Here is a 20,228-nt window from a genome sequence, read left to right as displayed (position 1 = left end):
CCGTAAATTCAACCAAATACCTAGAAATTACAATTACGAACAACTGGTTTGGAAAGACCACTTAGGAAATCTTGTGGGGAAGGCGAACGAAATACTGCGTTTTATTGGCAGAACACTTAGAAGATGCGACAGATCTACATACTTCAGAGACTACCTACACTACACTACTCAAAGAGTCGATATCGCAATCTCGAAGTTAGTTTTAAATTAAGCACAGCGGACTACGTAATGGTGATACCACATTTAAACCTGATAATAGCTTAAGTTGGACAAGAGACAGAGTCCACTTTCTTTTTTTAGGTGTTTCAACTCCACTGAAGCCACTCACTGATTGTTACATCCCTTACAGCAACCAGATGGGGGTATGACACATAGGACTAAGATCGGATAATTTAGCGGGTCAGTCGAGATGTGATAGTGTACCAGAGTGTTCGTCTAAGTAAGGACGTAAGGGGAGATAATACTTGGTCGCTAAGGATGCTGAAATAAACATCTTGGTTCGTCTTCACCAGTACAGGTCTGAACTAAACGCTCCGCACGCTGTAGGTTAAACGTTATTGGGCCGTTGGCACCGTCAACGCCTTGCTTCATCTGAAAAGAAGTAAAATCACAACTCTTCCAACCACAGTACATGCCTGCAGTCAGCTAGCCTACTCTCAAGTTTCTGCATTTTTTTCAGCTACTGAAGACAAACAGCCTTAGTTGCTGCTGTCTTTTGCTAGGCACTCGATACCACCCGATACCAAATGTCCATGGAGCGCAATTCCCTTTGCAGTGTTCTCTCGGAAACTGTAATGGCCCTGCGTTCGTTGTTAGCATAAATATCCATCGGTTTTGAAGCCGACAGTTATTGACAAGGTGTGACACATGTCTCTAGTCCCTTTCGGTTGGGGAATCTCCAACGACCACTTTTCTCGTGCTGCAAATAGTAGACCATTCCTTGTAGACATGTTGGATAGTCCGCGTTGATACACCAACCTACTGAGCAGCTTGATTCACAGTGCGGCAGAGGCACGTCCAAACACTATAAATCCTTACTGTGATTCTGTCACGTGTCTTCATCAAGTCATCTTACTGCGTTAATTCCGTACACTCGACTGGCACACACACACACACACACACACACACACACACACACACGCGCGCGCGCGCGCGCGCGCGCGCATGCACACACCACAAGGCTCCCGTGGCTTACCAGTTCTACACCACCAACAGTGCTCACAGTGTGCAATTTTTGAAAGGCTAATTAATTTTTTCCGGTGAGTGTTCATTGTTCTTGCAATACGCATGCCTCATGAATGAGCCGTAGTCGCCACTGAACAATATTTGTGAATAACTACACTACTGGCCATTAAAATTGATACTCCAAGAACAAATGCAGATGATAAATGGATATTCATTGAACAAATATATTATACGAGAACTGATATGTGATTACACTTTCACGCAGTTTGGGTGCACAGATCCTGAGAAACCAGTACCCAGAACAACCATCCCTGGCCGTAATAACGGCCTTGACACGCCTGGTCATTGAGTCAAACAGAGCTTGGATGGCGTGTCAGGTCCAGCTGCCCATGCAGCATTAACACGATACCACAGTTCATCAAGAATTGTGACCAGCCAGTTACTTGGCCACCATTGACCAGACGTTTACAAATGGTGAGAGATCTGGAGAATGTACTGGCCAGGGCAGCAGTAGAACATTTTCTGTATCCAGAAAGGCCAGTACAGGACCTGCAACATGCGGTCGTTCATTATCCTGCTGAAATGTAGGGTTTCGCAGGGATCGAATTAAGGGTAGAGCCATGGGTCGTAACACATCTAAAATGTAACGTTCACTGTTCAAAGTGCCGTCAATGGGAACAAGAGGTGACCGAGACGTGTAACTAAAGGCACCCCATACCATCACGCCGGGTGATACGCCAGTATGGCGATGACGAATACACGCTTCCAATATGCGTTCACCGCGATGTCTCCAAATACGGATGCGACCATCATGATACTGTAAACAGAACCTGGATTCATCCGAAAAAATGACGTTTTGCCATTCGTGCACCCAGGTTCGTCGTTGAGTACACCATCGCAGGCGCTCCTGTCTGTGATGCAGGCTCAAGGGTAACAGCAGCCATGGTCTCCGAGCTGATATTCCATGCTGCTGCAAACGTCATCGAACTGTTCGTGCAGATGGTTGTTGTCTTGCAAACGTCCCCATCTGTTGACTCAGGGATCGAGACGTAGCTGCACGATCCGTTACAGCCATGCGGATAAGATACCTGTCATCTCGACTGCTAGTGATACGAGGCCGTTGGGATCCAGCACCACGTTCCGTATTACCCTCCGAAACCCACCGATTCCATATTCTCCTAACAGTCATTGGATCTCGACCAACGCGAGCAGCAATGTCGCGATACGATAAACCGCAATCGCGATAGGCAACAATCCGACTTTTATCAAAGTTGGAAACGTGATGGTACGCATTTCTCCTCGCTGCACGAGGCATCACAACAGCGTTTCACGCTAGTTAACTGGTGTTTGTGTATGAGAAATCGGTTGAAAACTTCCCTCATGTCAGCACGTTGTAGGTGTCGCCACCGGCGCCAACCTTGTGTGAATGCTCTGAAAAGCTAATCATTTGCATATCACAGCATCTTCTTCCTGTTGGTTACATTTCGCGTCTGTAGCATTTCATGTTCGTGATGTAGCAATTTTAATGGTTAATAGTGTAGCTTAAAGAACCATACTCTTTGTGAAGAAACCGGTTTAAGAGATCTCTGTCTTGACAGTCAATTTATACCAAAATTTAACTTGGAAAAAACGTAATGAAGTACACTTTTCTAATCACACCGAGCGAGAGGTGCTGTGGTTAGCACACTGGACTCGCATTCGGGAGGACGACGGCTCATACCAGCCTCCGGCCATCCTGATTTTGGTTTTCCGTGATTTCCCTAAACCGCTTCAGGCAAATGCCGGGATGGTGCCTTTGAAAGGACATGGCCGAATTCCTTTCCCATCCCTCCCTAATCCGACGGGACTTACGACCTCACTGTCTGGTCCCCTCCCCCAAACCAACCAACCAATCCATTCACATTAATATGACCACCCATCACAAGCCTTAATAATCACCTTTCGCAGCGAGGACCGCTGCGAGACGAGCAGGTAAAGAGTCAGCGAGGTTCTGGATCGTACCGACATGGATGTGGAGCCAGTCTGACTCCAGTGCCGTCGCCAGCTGCCTAGGTTTCTCGGTTGAGGATGCATGTCGCCGATAGCCCGATCGAGATGATTCCACGATTCTCGATTCTTTTTAAATCCGGGGTATTTGGTCGCCAGAGGAGCTCGAAGAACTCATCCTGGTGCTCTTCGAACGACGCACATGCACTGTGAGCTGTGTGACACGTTGCAGTGTCCTGCTGGTAGATGCCATCGTGCCGAGGAAAAACTAACTGCGGATAGGGGTTCACGTGGTCCCCAACGATAGATGCAAACAAGTGTTGACCCGTTTTGCCTTCGAGATCACCCAGGGAATGCCACGAAAATATTCCCCAGGCCACAATACTCCCTCCTGGTTGCAGTGTGTCTGCTTTAGACTTTCACGCCGTACACGCCAAACTCACCTGACGCCACTCAGTGGACGTCCAGCTGGGTTATTGGCGTGCGAATCCCTGCCTCTGTCGGCGATGAACAGCAGTCATCGTGAGTGCATGAATCAGGTGCCTGTTGCAGAGGCCCATACGCAGCAACATTAGCTGTACGGTCGTTGAGGAAACGCTTGCTTCATCTGGGCAGTTGCACGTCTGTTCGCCCGTGCACATCTCGGCAGTCGTCGTCTTTGGCCTGTGGTGCACCACTGTTACCTCTGCCTTCCGTTTTGCCATGCAGTGTATATTTTAACCAGGGCGTGACGCAAACCGTTTTGAAACATAGCCACGGTGAAACGGTACAGTAGTTTCCGCTCTATAAGCAGCAGGTGTCGCTGCTCGCTCGCACCGGGAAATAGAAACACAGGCGGCTCCGCAGCCAATTTTATTACACGATGCGGCCGGCCGCGGGTGCAACAGAACCCATGTGGACGGGTGGAAAGAAATGTGTCAGGCTTCATAATACGTATTTATATGTGTCGTGTATTATGGATTCCTTGTACGTGAATGTGAATCTGCACATGAACTTTCCTAATCCTCCTCACACCATTCCGTAAAGCGTGGCCAAATCTTTGTTGGGAAGTAGGTCTGTAGTATAGTAGTGCCAACCTTACTCCTGGGTAGGGGATCAGAGAGACAGCACAGGCACGTAAAAGTCAAAGACTTTCCAGTGTCACAAGATTTGGGGTGAGGAGGTTGGTCACGGCCAAGTGGTTCGACCACCCCCTCCACCGGTGCCCAGGAAGACCTCCGGGTGCCCGCCATATTCAGAGAAGTATTACAGAAGACGGGTAAGTGAGCAGACGTGCCCTCAGTGCGTCTGTCTCAATGTTCACGCATGGAAGAGAGGTATTTGTATATTTGTACTAATTCTTTTAGTTCCAGCTTCGGATTGTGTAAGGAAATGAATGTGCTCGTTTAATTCCGGAAATTTGACCCCTTGTGTTAAAGTATCTGGTCCCCAGTTTGCCCGTAGAAATGTGCGTGCAGATTAGTATATAATATACCCGAGATATAAGTTGTAAAATTGTAATATCTGTAAACTGAAACAATTGCTGCAATCGCTGTAAAGTCGAGTGATAATGTTTAAAATAAATAGATAATCAACTGTCATCAATCTTTAACATACCTTAAAAATCACAAAGAAGTCAAGTTGAAGGAATTTATTTAAAATAAAAGCTATAGAACGCATGGATCCACACATCAGCGTGTGAGCCCTCCAGCCCCTTGTCTAGTATCGTACAGAAAGGGCACGCTCTCTAGATAGCGCTCTCAAGCTCCCCTCCCCAGTTATCCGTTGCGCAATTTTCATTCAGGGCTTGACGACATCAACTTTCATCTGGCGTCCCTAGCCGAGGAGGTTAGACGGGAAAACTTTCAACGGATATGCTTCCACCCCTGGCCCCAAAGGCCAATGCTCATGCCCTTCCAGATGTCACATAAATCGCTTCGTTTCCATATTACGACGTCGATTGCACTGTCATTTGCGTCGCCCCGTCACGCTGTATATATCCTACTCTGCTAGTGCTGCCATCTGCAATGGTCACATTAATGTGACTGGACCATATAAATGTTCAAATGTGTGTGAAATCTTATGGGACTTAGCTGCTAAGGTCATCAGCCCCTAAGCTTACACACTACTTAACCTAAATTATCCTAAGGACAAACACACACACCAGTGCCCGAGGGAGGACTCGAACCTCCGCCGGGACCAGCCGCTCAGTCCATGACTGCAGCGCCTGAGACCGCTCGGCTAATACTGCGCGGCGGACCATATAAATCTTGCCTAAGTTCAAAAGAAACCGTTTCCCTACCGAAGCTACTTAAATGAACTGTATCCGAATTTGTTTAGCAAACTCAAAGGCATATGATGTAGTACTTTGTAAACATTAGCGCAACAGGCTGTTATACCGTTTCTTTATAAAAGAAGAAAACACGGTTTCGGATGATCTATAGCATTTAAACACAGCTCTCACAATTAGAGGGTACTCTCAAATTTGAAGTTTCTACCGATCGTGCCTCGGACTATTATCTAGCGAACAGCGATGGTATCAGTAGCCGTTCGGAATCGCCAGTCGGAAACTAATAGTGGACACCACAGATCACGCAGTCTACTGCGTAGCATAGAAAAACATGTAAACGTGACTGACGAAAACACTACACAGACATATAGAAACACATACCTCCAAAAGATATGTAAAAACACATGCAATGAGAACTACAGTAAAATGAAAGAGAAAGACGGAGGTGATAAATAGCAATGGGCTCTCTTAATGGTGGGATGAACAATCTCAACACTGACTGCGAACGCTCTATCCTGAAACTACATTTATTTATAGAAACAGCAATGGTGGTCAAAAGCTCACTACAAAGAAAAGAAATTTACAATGGAAACTGTTAACCTACATTCAAGGTCTTGATCTGAGCTAGAGAGAGCGAGCGCTTAGCGCTGCAGCTTGTCTGTTCTAATCGGTGCGTTGTGACGTCAGTGGCGGTTCATCAGTGGTGGCGGCGAAATCAAAGTTGCTCCATCAGTCTTGAAATTGCAATGGATATACCCTATGGCTTGGTATATGATTCGGCAGGAGGTAATATTATCCTTCGTGGCATTCGTTAAAATTGCCGAAAGTAATTGTTGCTGCAAACATCTGCAGGGTGACAATTATTGAACTATGAGAAATCAAATCGTCATAACTTCTCAACGGTTTGCGTTTGGACGTTGAAACTGCACGGTTGGCCGCGGCGCATGATGGCAACTGAATCAGTGGTTCTGAAAAGGGCACGAGTCCACTAGAAGCAATCTTCGGGAAATCGATGAAAACTGTTTTTTTTTTAAATTTTGATTTATATGTTTTAAAAAAAATTTTCATTAATGTATATATTTAACATCTCTCATGTACCTAAATTGCAAGTGATTATCTTTTTTTTGTTTTCGCAAAAAACGTTTAAACTAAGTGGCCTTATGCCCTTTTCGAAAAAAAGGAAATTTGAATAATAGCACTTTCTAAGAAAATGTGTTTTTATTTAATGTTGAATTTTCATATGTTAACATTGTATCAAAAAATCGTTACTTATTTGGATTATCAATAAAAAATAACAAAATATGTGCATTTTAAGGTTGCATTTTATATTCAGTCATCATTGAGTTCTTCGTCTTGTGTCGGCCATTCACATATTTCTTCATTAAAGGGGAGATGCTCCTGTGGAATGTACTTCACCAACTTTTTAATATCTTCAAATTTCTTATGGTTGATTGGCCAATTGTTATGGTAAACCTCCTATGTTGGTAGGGAAATGTTTCTTGCCTTAGCCAGAGTAAAGTGGTGTACTTTTAACCCATCAATATGTTCGTAAGCTTTTAACACATCAGGATTATATTTTTCATACTGCAACATGAAATACTTTGATATATTAAAATCAATTTTGTCCTTATTTGACACCTTATTTCGCAAAGAGCCAGTCGACTTGGTTGTCTTTTTGTAAAATTTTGCCCGCCAACCTTTATAATCAATACTGAACGATTTTTCAAGCAGTACACTAGTAAATTTACATGCTGAACTTTATTCAGCTACTTTTATTGCGTACTCTATAGGCGAGTACACACGATCACTCCACTTTATATATCTTTTAATTACCCCAAAGTCACGGTCAGAGGGGAGGAAAGAATGCCCCCGTGTAGGATAATACTGTAAAATTTTGTCGAATCTTCCTGTTGCAACCAGACTCATGATAAAGCGTGTGACTGTGTGGTTTCAGTTTTGACGACCACAGGAATATGAAAATAAATGAAGCTCCTCGGTGCTGTCAGATACGTTATTACATATATAATGATTAAGAAGTGTGCACACATCATTGGATCCTTTTCTGCGCAAGCTTTCATGATACAAATGATGTACTGAGGTTTCCTTTTTCATATCATGGATGCAAAACAAGTACACCCTTAGTTGTCTCATGTAAAATACCTCTTGCACTGGAATGTGGGGCAAGAGCGAATTCTGCATGTAATCAAAACAAATACATGCGATGTCATCTCGTTCAACACAATTTGCTGTTACTTCCTTCCTTTTCTTGTAGAACTTTTGTGATCTACCCTTATGTATCAACAGCTCTGCGGCTGCAAAAGGCTTAGCGTTATCATTTAGAAAATTACTTTTAAGTTTTTAACTGAGCTCCTCACAAGTAGCGCACACATCTTTTTGCGGCCTTCTAACTGCATAGCTGAAGGTCTCCTTGTTTCAAATAAAATGAGTAAGTAACTTTAATGTCAGGATACTTTTTGCAAAAGAGTGCATGCATGATCTTTACTGTTAGCTCGACATTCAAATACTTGATATTTCGATTTGCAATTTGTGTTTCCTTTACTGGGAAAGAGGAGATATGTTCATTTATTTTTTCACAAACTGCTCCAGCTACATATTTTTTACTAGAGTTTCCTGATTTTCCTCGATTTTCTTTTGGAGATTCCCCTGCAGCCAGCAAGTCAACAAGTCTTCTCACTCTCTTTTCGGATTCTCCATGCAAACTGATGAACGCTTTTTTGAAAATGGAATGTCTGTTACCTACAAGAGAAATGCTGTACAAAACATTGTGGAGTCTGGCTTTTGGAGTATCCTTCCGTGGTCTACGGGGATGAACATCAGATAAAGTCAGCGGGCCTTGTAGAAAAATATCTTGCTCCGTTTTAGTGTCAAATTCACGGAAATTTTTCAACATTGATATCTTGTCTAGGTCACTGAATATTGTAAAACACTTCATACTGCATCTGAAATCAAACAAAGCTACTAGTTTTGGCTTTAGTGTTTTGTAATGGGTATTTAGGCAAACTCTGTTATCTGAAAAAATCCGTGGAAATATAAATTTAGTACTGTAGATTTTCAGTTTATTTGAGCTTAAATACAGGTGAGACTGTATTTATACTATGTGGTTGAAGATTAATAATTGCAATAAAATTCATTGATTGATCCCAGTAAACAGAATTAGCCTACATTAAAATTTTGTATATTTATTTTATAAGTTTTACTTACTGAAGATGAAGTGAATGTTTGCCCCTTCCAAATGTGACTTTTATTGTTCTGCTGACCAATATGTTGAAAGCTTTTTTTGTATTAGAATATATTTTTAATAAGATGTAAACTGCATAAAAGTTAGTTTAGAAACATATCTGCAATCTGGTCCTGTAGATCTGGTTCCAATGACTTTCCGAGAATAGCTGACGTGTTCATTTCCCTTTACGTTATATCTTTTAGTCTTATTCTGTTTATATTCTTCTGGGTTTCGTTGGCCATTTTTGCATTCTAGAGGTGATTCATTAGTATCAGCGTCCGCGTTTGCACGCAAATCAACTATAAAACTACACTCATCCAACTGCTTGAAGTGATTACTAAAATGGTCACCATATAGCAGCAGCGTAGTTGTTTTGAAAGGTGCATGGGTCCAGGACTATTGCCCTTTTCAAAACATTCAACAAACTCATTGCCTTCCCCTGCCTATGTTATACATTGGACTGATGCCGTTTTCATACAAAACGATGTATCTGTTGCCCTTTTCAAACCATTCAACATAGTCATTGCCTTCCCCTGCCTATGTTATGCATTGGACTCATGCCGTTTTCATACAAAACGATGTATCTATCTCTATAGATACCGAATCCAAGCATAACTCAATATGGTAAAAAAATGTGACTCGTGCCCTTTTCAATATAACTGATTCAATTTGTATGTGCATTGTTGTTTGGTTTAGCGATGAAGTCCACTTTCATTTGAATGGGTTTGTCAACAACTAAAACTGGCACATTTTGGGGACTGACAATCCGCATTTCGCGATCGAGAAGTCTCTTCACCCTCAGTGGGTGGCGGTGTGGTGTGCAATGTCCAGTCACGGAATAATCGGTGCGGTGGCACACTGACTACCGGACGGTACGTTAAGGTTTTAGAACACGATTTCATACCCATTATCCAAAGTGGCCTTGGTTTCAACAATATGTGGTTCATGCACGACGGAGCTCGACCCTGTCGAGACAGGAGAGTGTCTGATGCCCTGGCGGAGCGCTTTAGGGACCGCATTCTGGCTCTGGGGTACCCAGAGGCCACTGGCATGGGCCTCGATTGGCCCCCATATTCTCAGGATCTGAACACATGCGACTCCTTTTTGTAGGGCTATATTAAAGACAAGGTGTACAGAAATAACCCCAAAGCCCATCGCTGATCTGAAAACAGCCATTCAGGAGGTCATCGACAGCACCGATGTCCGACACTTCAGCGGGTCATGCAAAATTTGGCTATTCGTCATCGTCAATGATGGCAGGCACATCGAATATGTTATAACCTAAAACCGAGTATCTGTAGTGACGTTTACATGTTGAATAAAGTGTGTGCACGCCGTAGTTTGAAACTAATTTACGTTTTTTTTTTCATGTTGTTCAATAATTGTCACTCTGTATTTGCGCTGGCCGTACACACTCGCTGCTGTTATTGATACCAAATACATAGTTTTATGACGGTATAAAATTCACATTAACTCGGCTATCACGAAACTATAGTCCGTTCGTTTTCAGCCTGCTTACCAGTTTCACAAATTTACAATTTGGCGAGCAAGTTTGTAATACATTAAACGTTTAAACGTTTCCACAATGACGGTTAATGTTTTACGCACGCGGCGGTTCCTTAAATTGCAAATAAAATAAGAATCTTAAAGTACATTAGATTTGCAACTCTGTTACATGCAAACAATTCGGCTCTATTAACGACAATCACTGTCCACTAACGTGTGTATTCACATTGCTGTTTATAACCCTCCACTGAACTGGCAGTATTCAAAGAACCTAACCTTTTGTTTCATAATGTTCACGATAATACCTAGACCAAACTGTGTCCAAAATGTAACAACTCGACCACAAGTTCCAGTGTGTTTCTGTCCAATGCATTATAGTAGCACGTTGCTTGAATACCAGAGCGTATATACACCACTGCAGTCTTACTGACACCCTGTCGGACCGCAGCTGTCGATATCGCTCTCGCATCAAATTTCATCTAACAATTCCACATATGGCATTTAGTTTTACATGGCATACTTAAGGAAAGCATTACAAAGAAGATCAAAAAGAAGTTGATAATTTTTCATACTCAATTAGTAAGAGATTATTGTAGAAATATAGATATGGTAAACCACAATTATACGTCATACTGTAGAACAAAATAAAATAGATTATACACCATCAAAGTCTAGGAACAAGAAAGAAAGAAGGAGAAAATTACCATTCGCGGTCAGCAATATCTTCACATCGCCCATGGCTACTGTGAAAAATAAAGAGCATATCTCTCTGACAGCACAGTTTCCCTGAAAAACGGATTCCAACCTGAGACTATTTTTGACTAACTGTTCTTGTATCATTTTAACTATATAGAGGTCTAGGATACTTACTTGCTCTTACTCTCCTGGCTTCGTCAAGTAGTCTGCTCCAAAGCGTTCTGTCCTTTGCATCTTCTTCTCTTGCTCCTTGTATCTGAATATCCGTGGCCACCTGGTTTCTCAGTCTTGATCTTGGTTTCCCTAAATGTCTTTCTTCTTCGGATTTCTTTCGAAATTTTTCTCAACCTTTATCACTCCTCTTTTCTATAAACATGGGCGCATATCTCACTCCTTGTCTTGGCTCCCGCAACATGTGGTTCATGATGGTGAATGAAATACTGTGGTGTAACCAAACATTCCCTTTGTATTTACAGCGCAACTGCATGTGTTTATGACAGTGTATGAAACAGTGTAGTGTATCTCAACACTTCCTTTGTACGAGGGGTGTTCAGGAAGTAATGCAACACCTTTTCCTCGGCCAGTTTCGGTTGAAAAAATGCGTAATTTTTGTGGGATATCGTGGAATATTCCAGCTTCAGCTGTTATAGTTTCATGTAGCTCCGATAGGTGACAGCGCTTTACGTAGCCTCCGAAATGGCGTCTGTAACGGAGGTATATTCGAAAAAGAGAGCTCTTATTGAGTTTCTTTTGGGGAAAACCAGAGCATCGCAGATATTTCTAGGCACTTGCAGAATATCTACATAGATGGTTAAAATGGCTCTGAGCACTATGGGACTTAACATCTCAGGTCATCAGTCCCCTAGAACTTAGAACTACTTAAACCTAACTAACCTAAGGACATTACACACATCCATGCCCGAGGCTGGATTCGAACATGCGACCGTGGCGGTCGCGCGGTTCCAGACTGAAGCTCCTAGAAGCGCTCGGCCACACTGGTCGGACTATCTACAGAGACCTGGTATTGAATAAAAGTACTGTCAGTCGTTGGGCGTGGCGTCTGTCATCATCGCAACAAGGTCACACAAACCTCTCTGGTCTCCCGCGTGTCGTCCGGCCGCACAAAGCTGACACAAGCAAAGTTGGAACGTGTGGACACTCTCATTCGAAGTGATCGATGGATCACACTCAAACACCTCGTTGCACAACTCGACGTCACTGTTGGGAGTAGTGCTGACACACTCGTCCATCAGTTGGGGTACTCAAAACTGTCTGTCCGACGGGTTCTTCGCCACCTAACAGAAGGCGATAAAGAGCAACGAAGGACCATCTGTTTGCACCAATGAGGGTGCACTCCGCGACAAGCAGTACGTCGACGAAGGGGAGGTTATTGACGCACAAGATGTTGGCTTCAACGTCGACCACACGAGCATACTGGCGCTCCCAGTAAGGTGGCATAAGGCCGTTGCATTGAACAGAGATTAAGTTGAAAAATAGGGTTGTGTAGCCGAAATAGTGGGGAAGAATACGGTGTATTGGAATCCTGAATAAAACCAACCTGCTTTTGTATGTGTTGCATTACTTACTGAACGCCCTTCGCATTTACAACTATTTTATTTCAGACTGAGCGCAAAACTCCCGAAATTAACAGCAACTTGTATGTTTTCTTCCAGGATCTCTGTACGGTATAATGAACACAATCGGTAGCTGCACTGGCTTCGTCTTCCCAGCCGTGGTTGGGTACATCTTAGAACAAAGTGTGAGTATTAATAAAACGCTTAAGTCTGCTTACAGCGTTAGTACCAACACGAGGACCATTAATCACACAAACAAACCCGACAGCACCACAGGAAAATATATTTATTTAGGGAATCGTTACTACTTCAAATATACGTCCACGGTTCTCACGAGGAAAGTGTGAGAAAAGTGCGTTTCTTTGATTCATCAAACATTTAATGCGATTTATTTGTATTGTGAACTCAAGAATGCCCTGCAGAAACCTGTTCGTGGAACTGGGGAAACTAACTATTGCTGCCCAGTGCAGTTATTCCTTCATGGCATTTGTCATTAATCACTCGTTTTCAAACCAATCTGGATTTTCATGGAATCTGTGCTACAAATAAGAACAATGTTCATCAAGATGTAAAGTCACATGCTTTGGCTGAGGAAGGTCTCCACTATTTTGGGTCGGCAAGTTGCAATAGCTTTCCGACAGCCGTAATAAGTTTATGTATTAAAATTTCAGTTGAAGAGGAGCCTAATCAGTTCATTGGTGACCAATTCCTTCTAGTACGTTGTCGAATTTCGTAGTGTAACCGCCTGACGTATATATTATTAATAATATCAAATAACGTGGGTGTTACGGAAAATCTGACTTCCGCTTACCTTCAGTCCAATAGGGTGATCACTATAAATAAATGTTCTAAACTGATTTTCTGTTTGGTGATGCTTGATCACAGTAGCCTAAGGATCATTATAAGTAACTCTGTGAGTTTTTCATTTACATACTTTGTGACTGGCTTGTTACTGCTTCTTAAATAAACACATTTTTAAAATTTTTTTACTTACTTCACATCCATGAAGGACATTTCACTAGGTATCTGTGGAAGAGAGAGTAGCAACTCATTTATTTATTTAGTTTGTGAATACATTTATGTATATTTGTTTTCTGACACGTTCTACATCTTTGAGGATCTCCTTGCTATGGATCTTCTTCTTCAATTTGAAAGGTTTCCAGTCACCGATCTGGTCTGTCTGGAACACAGGCCCTTCTATCGCCTTCTGTCTTCCCACCAGTTCTCTGTCTCCACCTTGATCCAGCCTTCTCGTCTCTTTCACACGCAGTCCTTCACTGCTCCCAGCCACCTATCTCTTGGTCTGGCTCTTAGACTTCTTCCTTTCCCTTTGATTTCGTGTAGTTTTCTGGATGTCCTCTTCTCCTCCATTCGCTAAACATGTCCATGCAGATCATCTCGCACAAGGACACCACCACCGAACCACCAATGAGACTATTCTTAAAATCCTCAGAGAAAGTTATAGTCTCAGCCAGAAACTCACAATAGAGGAGAACTGCCACATACAAAAAGCAGTTATACAAGGGTAGAAAGTCTTGAATGAAAATACACACTGTTTGGAACACTCAATGAACTATACAAAGCAACCTCCCCACACGAAATATAATAATCAAATATAAATATTCTCAAACCTGTTTCCTCAGTCCCCTCCCCTTCTTTCCAGCTCGTTATCTCTCTCTCCCTCTCTCTCTCTCTCTCTCTCTTTCTCCCTCTCTCTCTCTCTCTCTCTCTGATTTCACACACACAAAAACACACATACACACAGACGCACAATCACGTAGATTCTTACCCCCCCCCCCCCCCCCCCCACTTGCAGACACACCACATTAGTGCTCACGAAACCTTCGAAATTATCGCCGCATTAAACATAGGGCAAACGATGAACAAGTGAGCAAAGACTACTGAATAGTACCTCTCAATAAGTATGAAAACAGAAGTGTCTGCCAAATCATGTTTTGTGAAAAATACGTGTGTAGTAAATTTGTAAGCGAATTTTTTGTGTAACAGTGTGGAGACGGTGTACTCAGTAGCAGTAGAAAGAGATATCCACCAAAGATATGCAACAGGACAGAAAATGTAAGTACAGTAACGTACATAACCACTGCCCACGAAATTGTCCTCCAGAAATGCACAGAGAATTTTGTGTGTGATTACTTTTGGGATGGCATGTTTCCTAAAACGACAAATATGGGCACAAAGACCCAGCCATCTGTACACCTCACTAGAGAACACTGGGACTCCGAGGCCCACCTCCTTCTGAGGGGTCATTTGACTCTGTAATGCATAACACGGCCAATAGACGGTGAAAGATTGTTGCCTGCATTGAAAGCGAAGATCTCAAGCCGTGCAATAAGACCAGCCCCCCCCCCCCGTATCAAAATAGATTTAACGTGCCGAATGTTAATACATGTGTTCCCTTAATTCTTTTGAACGGTATGTTTAACATATTTCACAACACATATTTGTATCTCTAGCTAATGTCGCCTGCAGTTTCCTTTTCTCACAGCTGCGTGCTTATGACATCATATCTTCTGAACTGTGTGTCACGCAATGATATACTGGGTATATCACCTAAAACTTGCACCGCAAATATAGCAGAAATGCAAAGTGCTATTGATGAGCGGTTTTCACATGATGGACTTGTAGTTAGGGGTTCGTATTGTTAGCCAGTAAACAGATTGTAATAATACTTATAAAGTGTATTTTTTGTGCAAACATGCACTTTTTTTAACTGTAACAATGCCTATTGACATTAAAAAACTAAAAGTAGGATGAACTAGAATTTCAGTGGTGTTTGTTCGAGAATTCTAGTGCAAGTCGTTTGCGAGGTATTGTATTATGCAAAGTTTTTAGACCGATACTTGTTTGTCTCATTCAACCTTCGTAGTTGCTAGGTACGCTGTTGTCACCTTTGCTTACAATGTGCTTGTGCGTTCCTGAGAGCACTGCGAATTGATAGTCAGTTAGTATGTGGCAGTCCAAGCAGTATGTCGTGAGTGGACGATGGGAGTTACAATTGCACATAAAGCCGGCATGCTGATGGTGTATGAAGAGTGTGAGAAGAATGCAGTTCGTTCTTGTACGGTGTACGCGGCAAGATATCCCTATAGACGTCAAACATCTCGGCAGTTACTTATCAACCTCTTCAGCCAGTTACGTGAAAGTGGTAGTGCAACACCTAGACAACGCAACAGAAGGAAACAAATGACGAGAGAAGAGGGGAAAATTAATGTCCTCGCTGCTAGTGATCCACACGTTAGCTCCGCGCAGTTGCACGAGGAGGTGGCAAGAGTCAGCCAGGTGTCCTACGCGTTGTCCATCGACACAGATTCCATCCGCACCACATCTTTCTCCACTAAGAGTTGCATGGAAACGGTTATGAGAATCGTGTTAAGTTCTGCACGTGGGCATTTAGATAAGATATTGCACATCTATCACGTATCTTGTTTAGTGATGAAGCCATATTTACAAATCATTACAAGGTAAACCGCCGAAACATGCACTATTGGTCTGTTTAGAATACCCGTTGGCTTCGTCAGATGGAAAGTCAGCGTCCGTGGAGTGTAAATGTGTGGTTTGGGATAGTCAACCATGAGCTCATAGGCCCGCTTTTCATAGACGGAATACGGAAAGCACAAAAGTATCGCAGCCTCCTAACAGACCATCTTTCACGGGTGCTAGAAGACGTTTTGCTGCAGGGTAGAAGGAACCTGTGGTACCTACATGGCACCGAGCGAGGTGGCGCAGTGGTTAGCACACTGGACTCGCATTCGGGAGGACGACGGTTCAATCCCGTCTCCGGCCATCCTGATTTAGGTTTTCCGTGATTTCCCTAAATCGTTTCAGGCAAATGGCGGGATGGTTCCTTCTACATCTACATCTACATCTATACTCCGCGAGCCACCTTACGGTGTGTGGCGGAGGGTACTTATTGTACCACTATCTGATCCCCCCTTCCCTGTTCCATTCACGAATTGTGCGTGGGAAGAACGACTGCTTGTAAGTCTCCGTATTTGCTCTAATTTCTCGGATCTTTTCGTTGTGATCATTACGCGAGATATATGTGGGCGGTAGTAATATGTTGCCCATCTCTTCCCGGAATGTGCTCTCTCGTAATTTCGATAATAAACCTCTCCGTATTGCGTAACGCCTTTCTCGAAGTGTCCGCCACTGGAGCTTGTTCAGCATCTCCGTAACGCTCTCGCGCTGACTAAATGTCCCCATGACGAATCGCGCTGCTTTTCGCTGGATCATGTCTATCTCTTCTATTAATCCAACCTGGTAAGGGTCCCATACTGATGAGCAATACTCAAGAATCGGACGAACAAGCGTTTTGTAAGCTACTTCTTTCGTCGATGAGTCACATTTTCTTAGAATTCTTCCTATGAATCTCAACCTGGCGCCTGCTTTTCCCACTATTTGTTTTATGTGATCATTCCACTTCAGATCGCTCCGGATAGTAACTCCTAAGTATTTTACGGTCGTTACCGCTTCCAATGGTTTACCACCTATGGCATAATCGTACTGGAATGGATTTCTGCCCCTATGTATGCGCATTATATTACATTTATCTACGTTTAGGGAAAGCTGCCAGCTGTCGCACCATGCATTAATCCTCTGCAGGTCCTCCTGGAGTACGTACGAGTCTTCTGATGTTGCTACTTTCTTGTAGACAACCGTGTCATCTGCAAATAGCCTCACGGAGCTACCGATGTTGTCAACTAAGTCATTTATGTATATTGTAAACAATAAAGGTCCTATCACGCTTCCCTGCGGTACTCCCGAAATTACCTCTACATCTGCAGATTTTGAACCGTTAAGAATGACATGTTGTGTTCTTTCTTCTAGGAAATCCTGAATCCAATCACAAACCTGGTCCGATATTCCGTAAGCTCGTATTTTTTTCACTAAACGTAAGTGCGGAACCGTATCAAATGCCTTCCTGAAGTCCAGGAATACGGCATCAATCTGCTCGCCAGTGTCTACGGCACTGTGAATTTCTTGGGCAAATAGGGCGAGCTGAGTTTCACATGATCTCTGTTTGCGGAATCCATGTTGGTTATGATGAAGGAGATTTGTATTATCTAAGAACGTCATAATACGAGAACACAAAACATGTTCCATTATTCTACAACAGATTGACGTAAGCGAAATAGGCCTATAATTATTCGCATCTGATTTATGACCCTTCTTGAAAATGGGAACGACCTGCGCTTTCTTCCAGTCGCTAGGTACTTTACGTTCTTCCAGCGATCTACGATAAATTGCTGATAGACAGGGGGCAAGTTCTTTAGCATAATCACTGTAGAATCTTAAGGGTATCTCGTCTGGTCCGGATGCTTTTCCGCTACTAAGTGATAGCAGTTGTTTTTCAATTCCGATTTCGTTTATTTCAATATTTTCCATTTTGGCGTCCGTGCGACGGCTGAAGTCAGGGACCGTGTTACGATTTTCCGCAGTGAAACAGTTTCGGAACACTGAATTCAGTATTTCTGCCTTTCTTCGGTCGTCCTCTGTTTCGGTGCCATCGTGGTCAACGAGTGACTGAATAGGGGATTTAGATCCGCTTACCGATTTTACATATGACCAAAACTTTTTAGGGTTCTTGTTTAGATTGTTTGCCAATGTTTTATGTTCGAATTCGTTGAATGCTTCTCTCATTGCTCTCTTTACGCTCTTTTTCGCTTCGTTCAGCTTTTCCTTATCAGCTATGATTCGACTACTCTTAAACCTATGATGAAGCTTTCTTTGTTTCCGTAGTACCTTTCGTACATGATTGTTATACCACGGTGGACCTTTCCCCTCGCTTTGGACCTTAGTCGGTACGAACTTATCTAAGGCGTACTGGACGATGTTTCTGAATTTTTTCCATTTTTGTTCCACATCCTCTTCCTCAGAAATGAACGTTTGATGGTGGTCACTCAGATATTCTGCGATTTGTGCCCTATCACTCTTGTTAAGCAAATATATTTTCCTTCCTTTCTTGGCATTTCTTATTACACTTGTAGTCATTGATGCAACCACTGACTTATGATCACTGATACCCTCTTCTACATTCACGGAGTCGAAAAGTTCCGGTCTATTTGTTGCTATGAGGTCTAAAACGTTAGCTTCACGAGTTGGTTCTCTAACTATCTGCTCGAAGTAATTCTCGGACAAGGCAGTCAGGATAATGTCACAAGAGTCTCTGTCCCTGGCTCCAGTTCTGATTGTGTGACTATCCCATTCTATACCTGGTAGATTGAAGTCTCCCCCTATTACAATAGTATGATCACGAAACTTCTTCACGACGTTCTGCAGGTTCCCTCTGAGGCGCTCAACTACTACGGTTGCTGATGCAGGTGGTCTATAGAAGCATCCGACTATCATATCTGACCCACCTTTGATACTTAACTTAACCCAGATTATTTCACATTCGCATTCGCTAATAACTTCACTGGATATTATTAAATTCTTTACTGCTATAAATACTCCTCCACCATTGGCGTTTATCCTATCCTTGCGGTATATATTCCATTCTGTGTCTAGGATTTCGTTACTGTTCACTTCCGGTTTTAACCAACTTTCCGTTCCTAATACTATATGCGCACTATTTCCTTCAATAAGAGATACTAATTCAGGAACCTTGCCCTGGATACTCCTGCAGTTTACCAATATTACGTTAACTTTTCCTGTTTTTGGTCTCTGAGGACGGACGTTCTTTATCAACGATGATAATGTCCTCTCTGGTAAGCCGTCAGGTATTTTATCGTTTCGCCCAAGGGGGGGGGGGGGGGGGTCCCTCTAACCTAAAAAACCCCCGTGTGCACGCCACACGTACTCTGCTACCCTAGTAGCTGCTTCCGGTGTGTAGTGCACGCCTGACCTGTCTAGGGGGGCCCTACAGTTCTCCACCCAATAACGGAGGTCGATGAATTTGCAACCATTATAGTCGCAGAGTCGTCTGAGCCTCTGGTTTAGACCCTCCACACGGCTTCAAACCAGAGGACCGCGATCGACTCTGGGCACTATGCTGCAGATATTAAGCTCAGCTTGCACTCCGCGTGCGATGCTGGTTGTCTTCACCAAATCAGCCAGCCGCCGGAAGGAACCAAGGATGGCCTCAGAACCCAAGCGGCAGGCGTCATTCGTTCCGACATGCGCTACTATCTGCAGCCGGTCACACCCAGTGCGTTCAATAGCTGCCGGAAGGGCCTCCTCCACATTACGGACGAGACCCCCCGGCAAGCACACCGAGTGCACACTGGCATTCTTCCCCGACCTACCCGCTATTTTCCTGAGGGGCTCCATAACCCGCCTAACGTTGGAGCTCCCTATAACTAATAGGCCCGCCCTCTGTGACTGTCGGGACCTTGCCGGAGAATCGGCCACTGGCCCAACAGGCGAGGCATCCTGTGGTGGCTCGGAAACGATGTCATCACCACTAGGAAGCACCCCGTACCTGTTGGAAAGGGGTAAGGCAGCTGCCACGCGGCCAGATCCCACCTTCGCCTTTCGGCCAGGCACGCGCGAGCCCACCACTGTCCGCCATTCACCCTGGAGTGATGGCTGACCGGTAAGATGCTCACTGCCGGAAGACGCAGCGACATCAGGGGTTCCATGTGATTCCAAGGCCACCGAAGTAGGCATAGGTCTCACCACAGTTGCCCCAACGCCACTACGAGCCGACGCCTGCGCCTCGAGCTCGATGAGCCTAACAGACAAAGCCTCCACCTGCCCCCGAAGAGTGGCCAATTCTCCTTGCGTCCGCTCACAACAACCACAGTCCCTA

General features: G+C 43.7%; 1 protein-coding gene across 1 annotated transcript in view; it reads left to right on the top strand.

Moving 5' to 3' along the window:
* Positions 1-20,228, top strand: part of LOC124620032 (sialin-like) — a 151,831-nt gene that overhangs the window by 100,143 nt on the left and 31,460 nt on the right. Inside the window, exon 7 of the mRNA XM_047146697.1 lies at positions 12,557-12,642. Within this exon, the coding sequence (XP_047002653.1) occupies positions 12,557-12,642 (86 nt within the window). The remainder of the gene's footprint in view (positions 1-12,556; positions 12,643-20,228) is intronic.

The sequence above is a fragment of the Schistocerca americana genome, chromosome 6 (genome assembly GCF_021461395.2).
Source record: "Schistocerca americana isolate TAMUIC-IGC-003095 chromosome 6, iqSchAmer2.1, whole genome shotgun sequence".
In the NCBI taxonomy this organism is placed as follows: Eukaryota; Metazoa; Arthropoda; class Insecta; order Orthoptera; family Acrididae; genus Schistocerca; species Schistocerca americana.
Note: the sequence above shows the minus strand (reverse complement) of the source record. Positions and strands in the feature narration are given on the sequence as shown.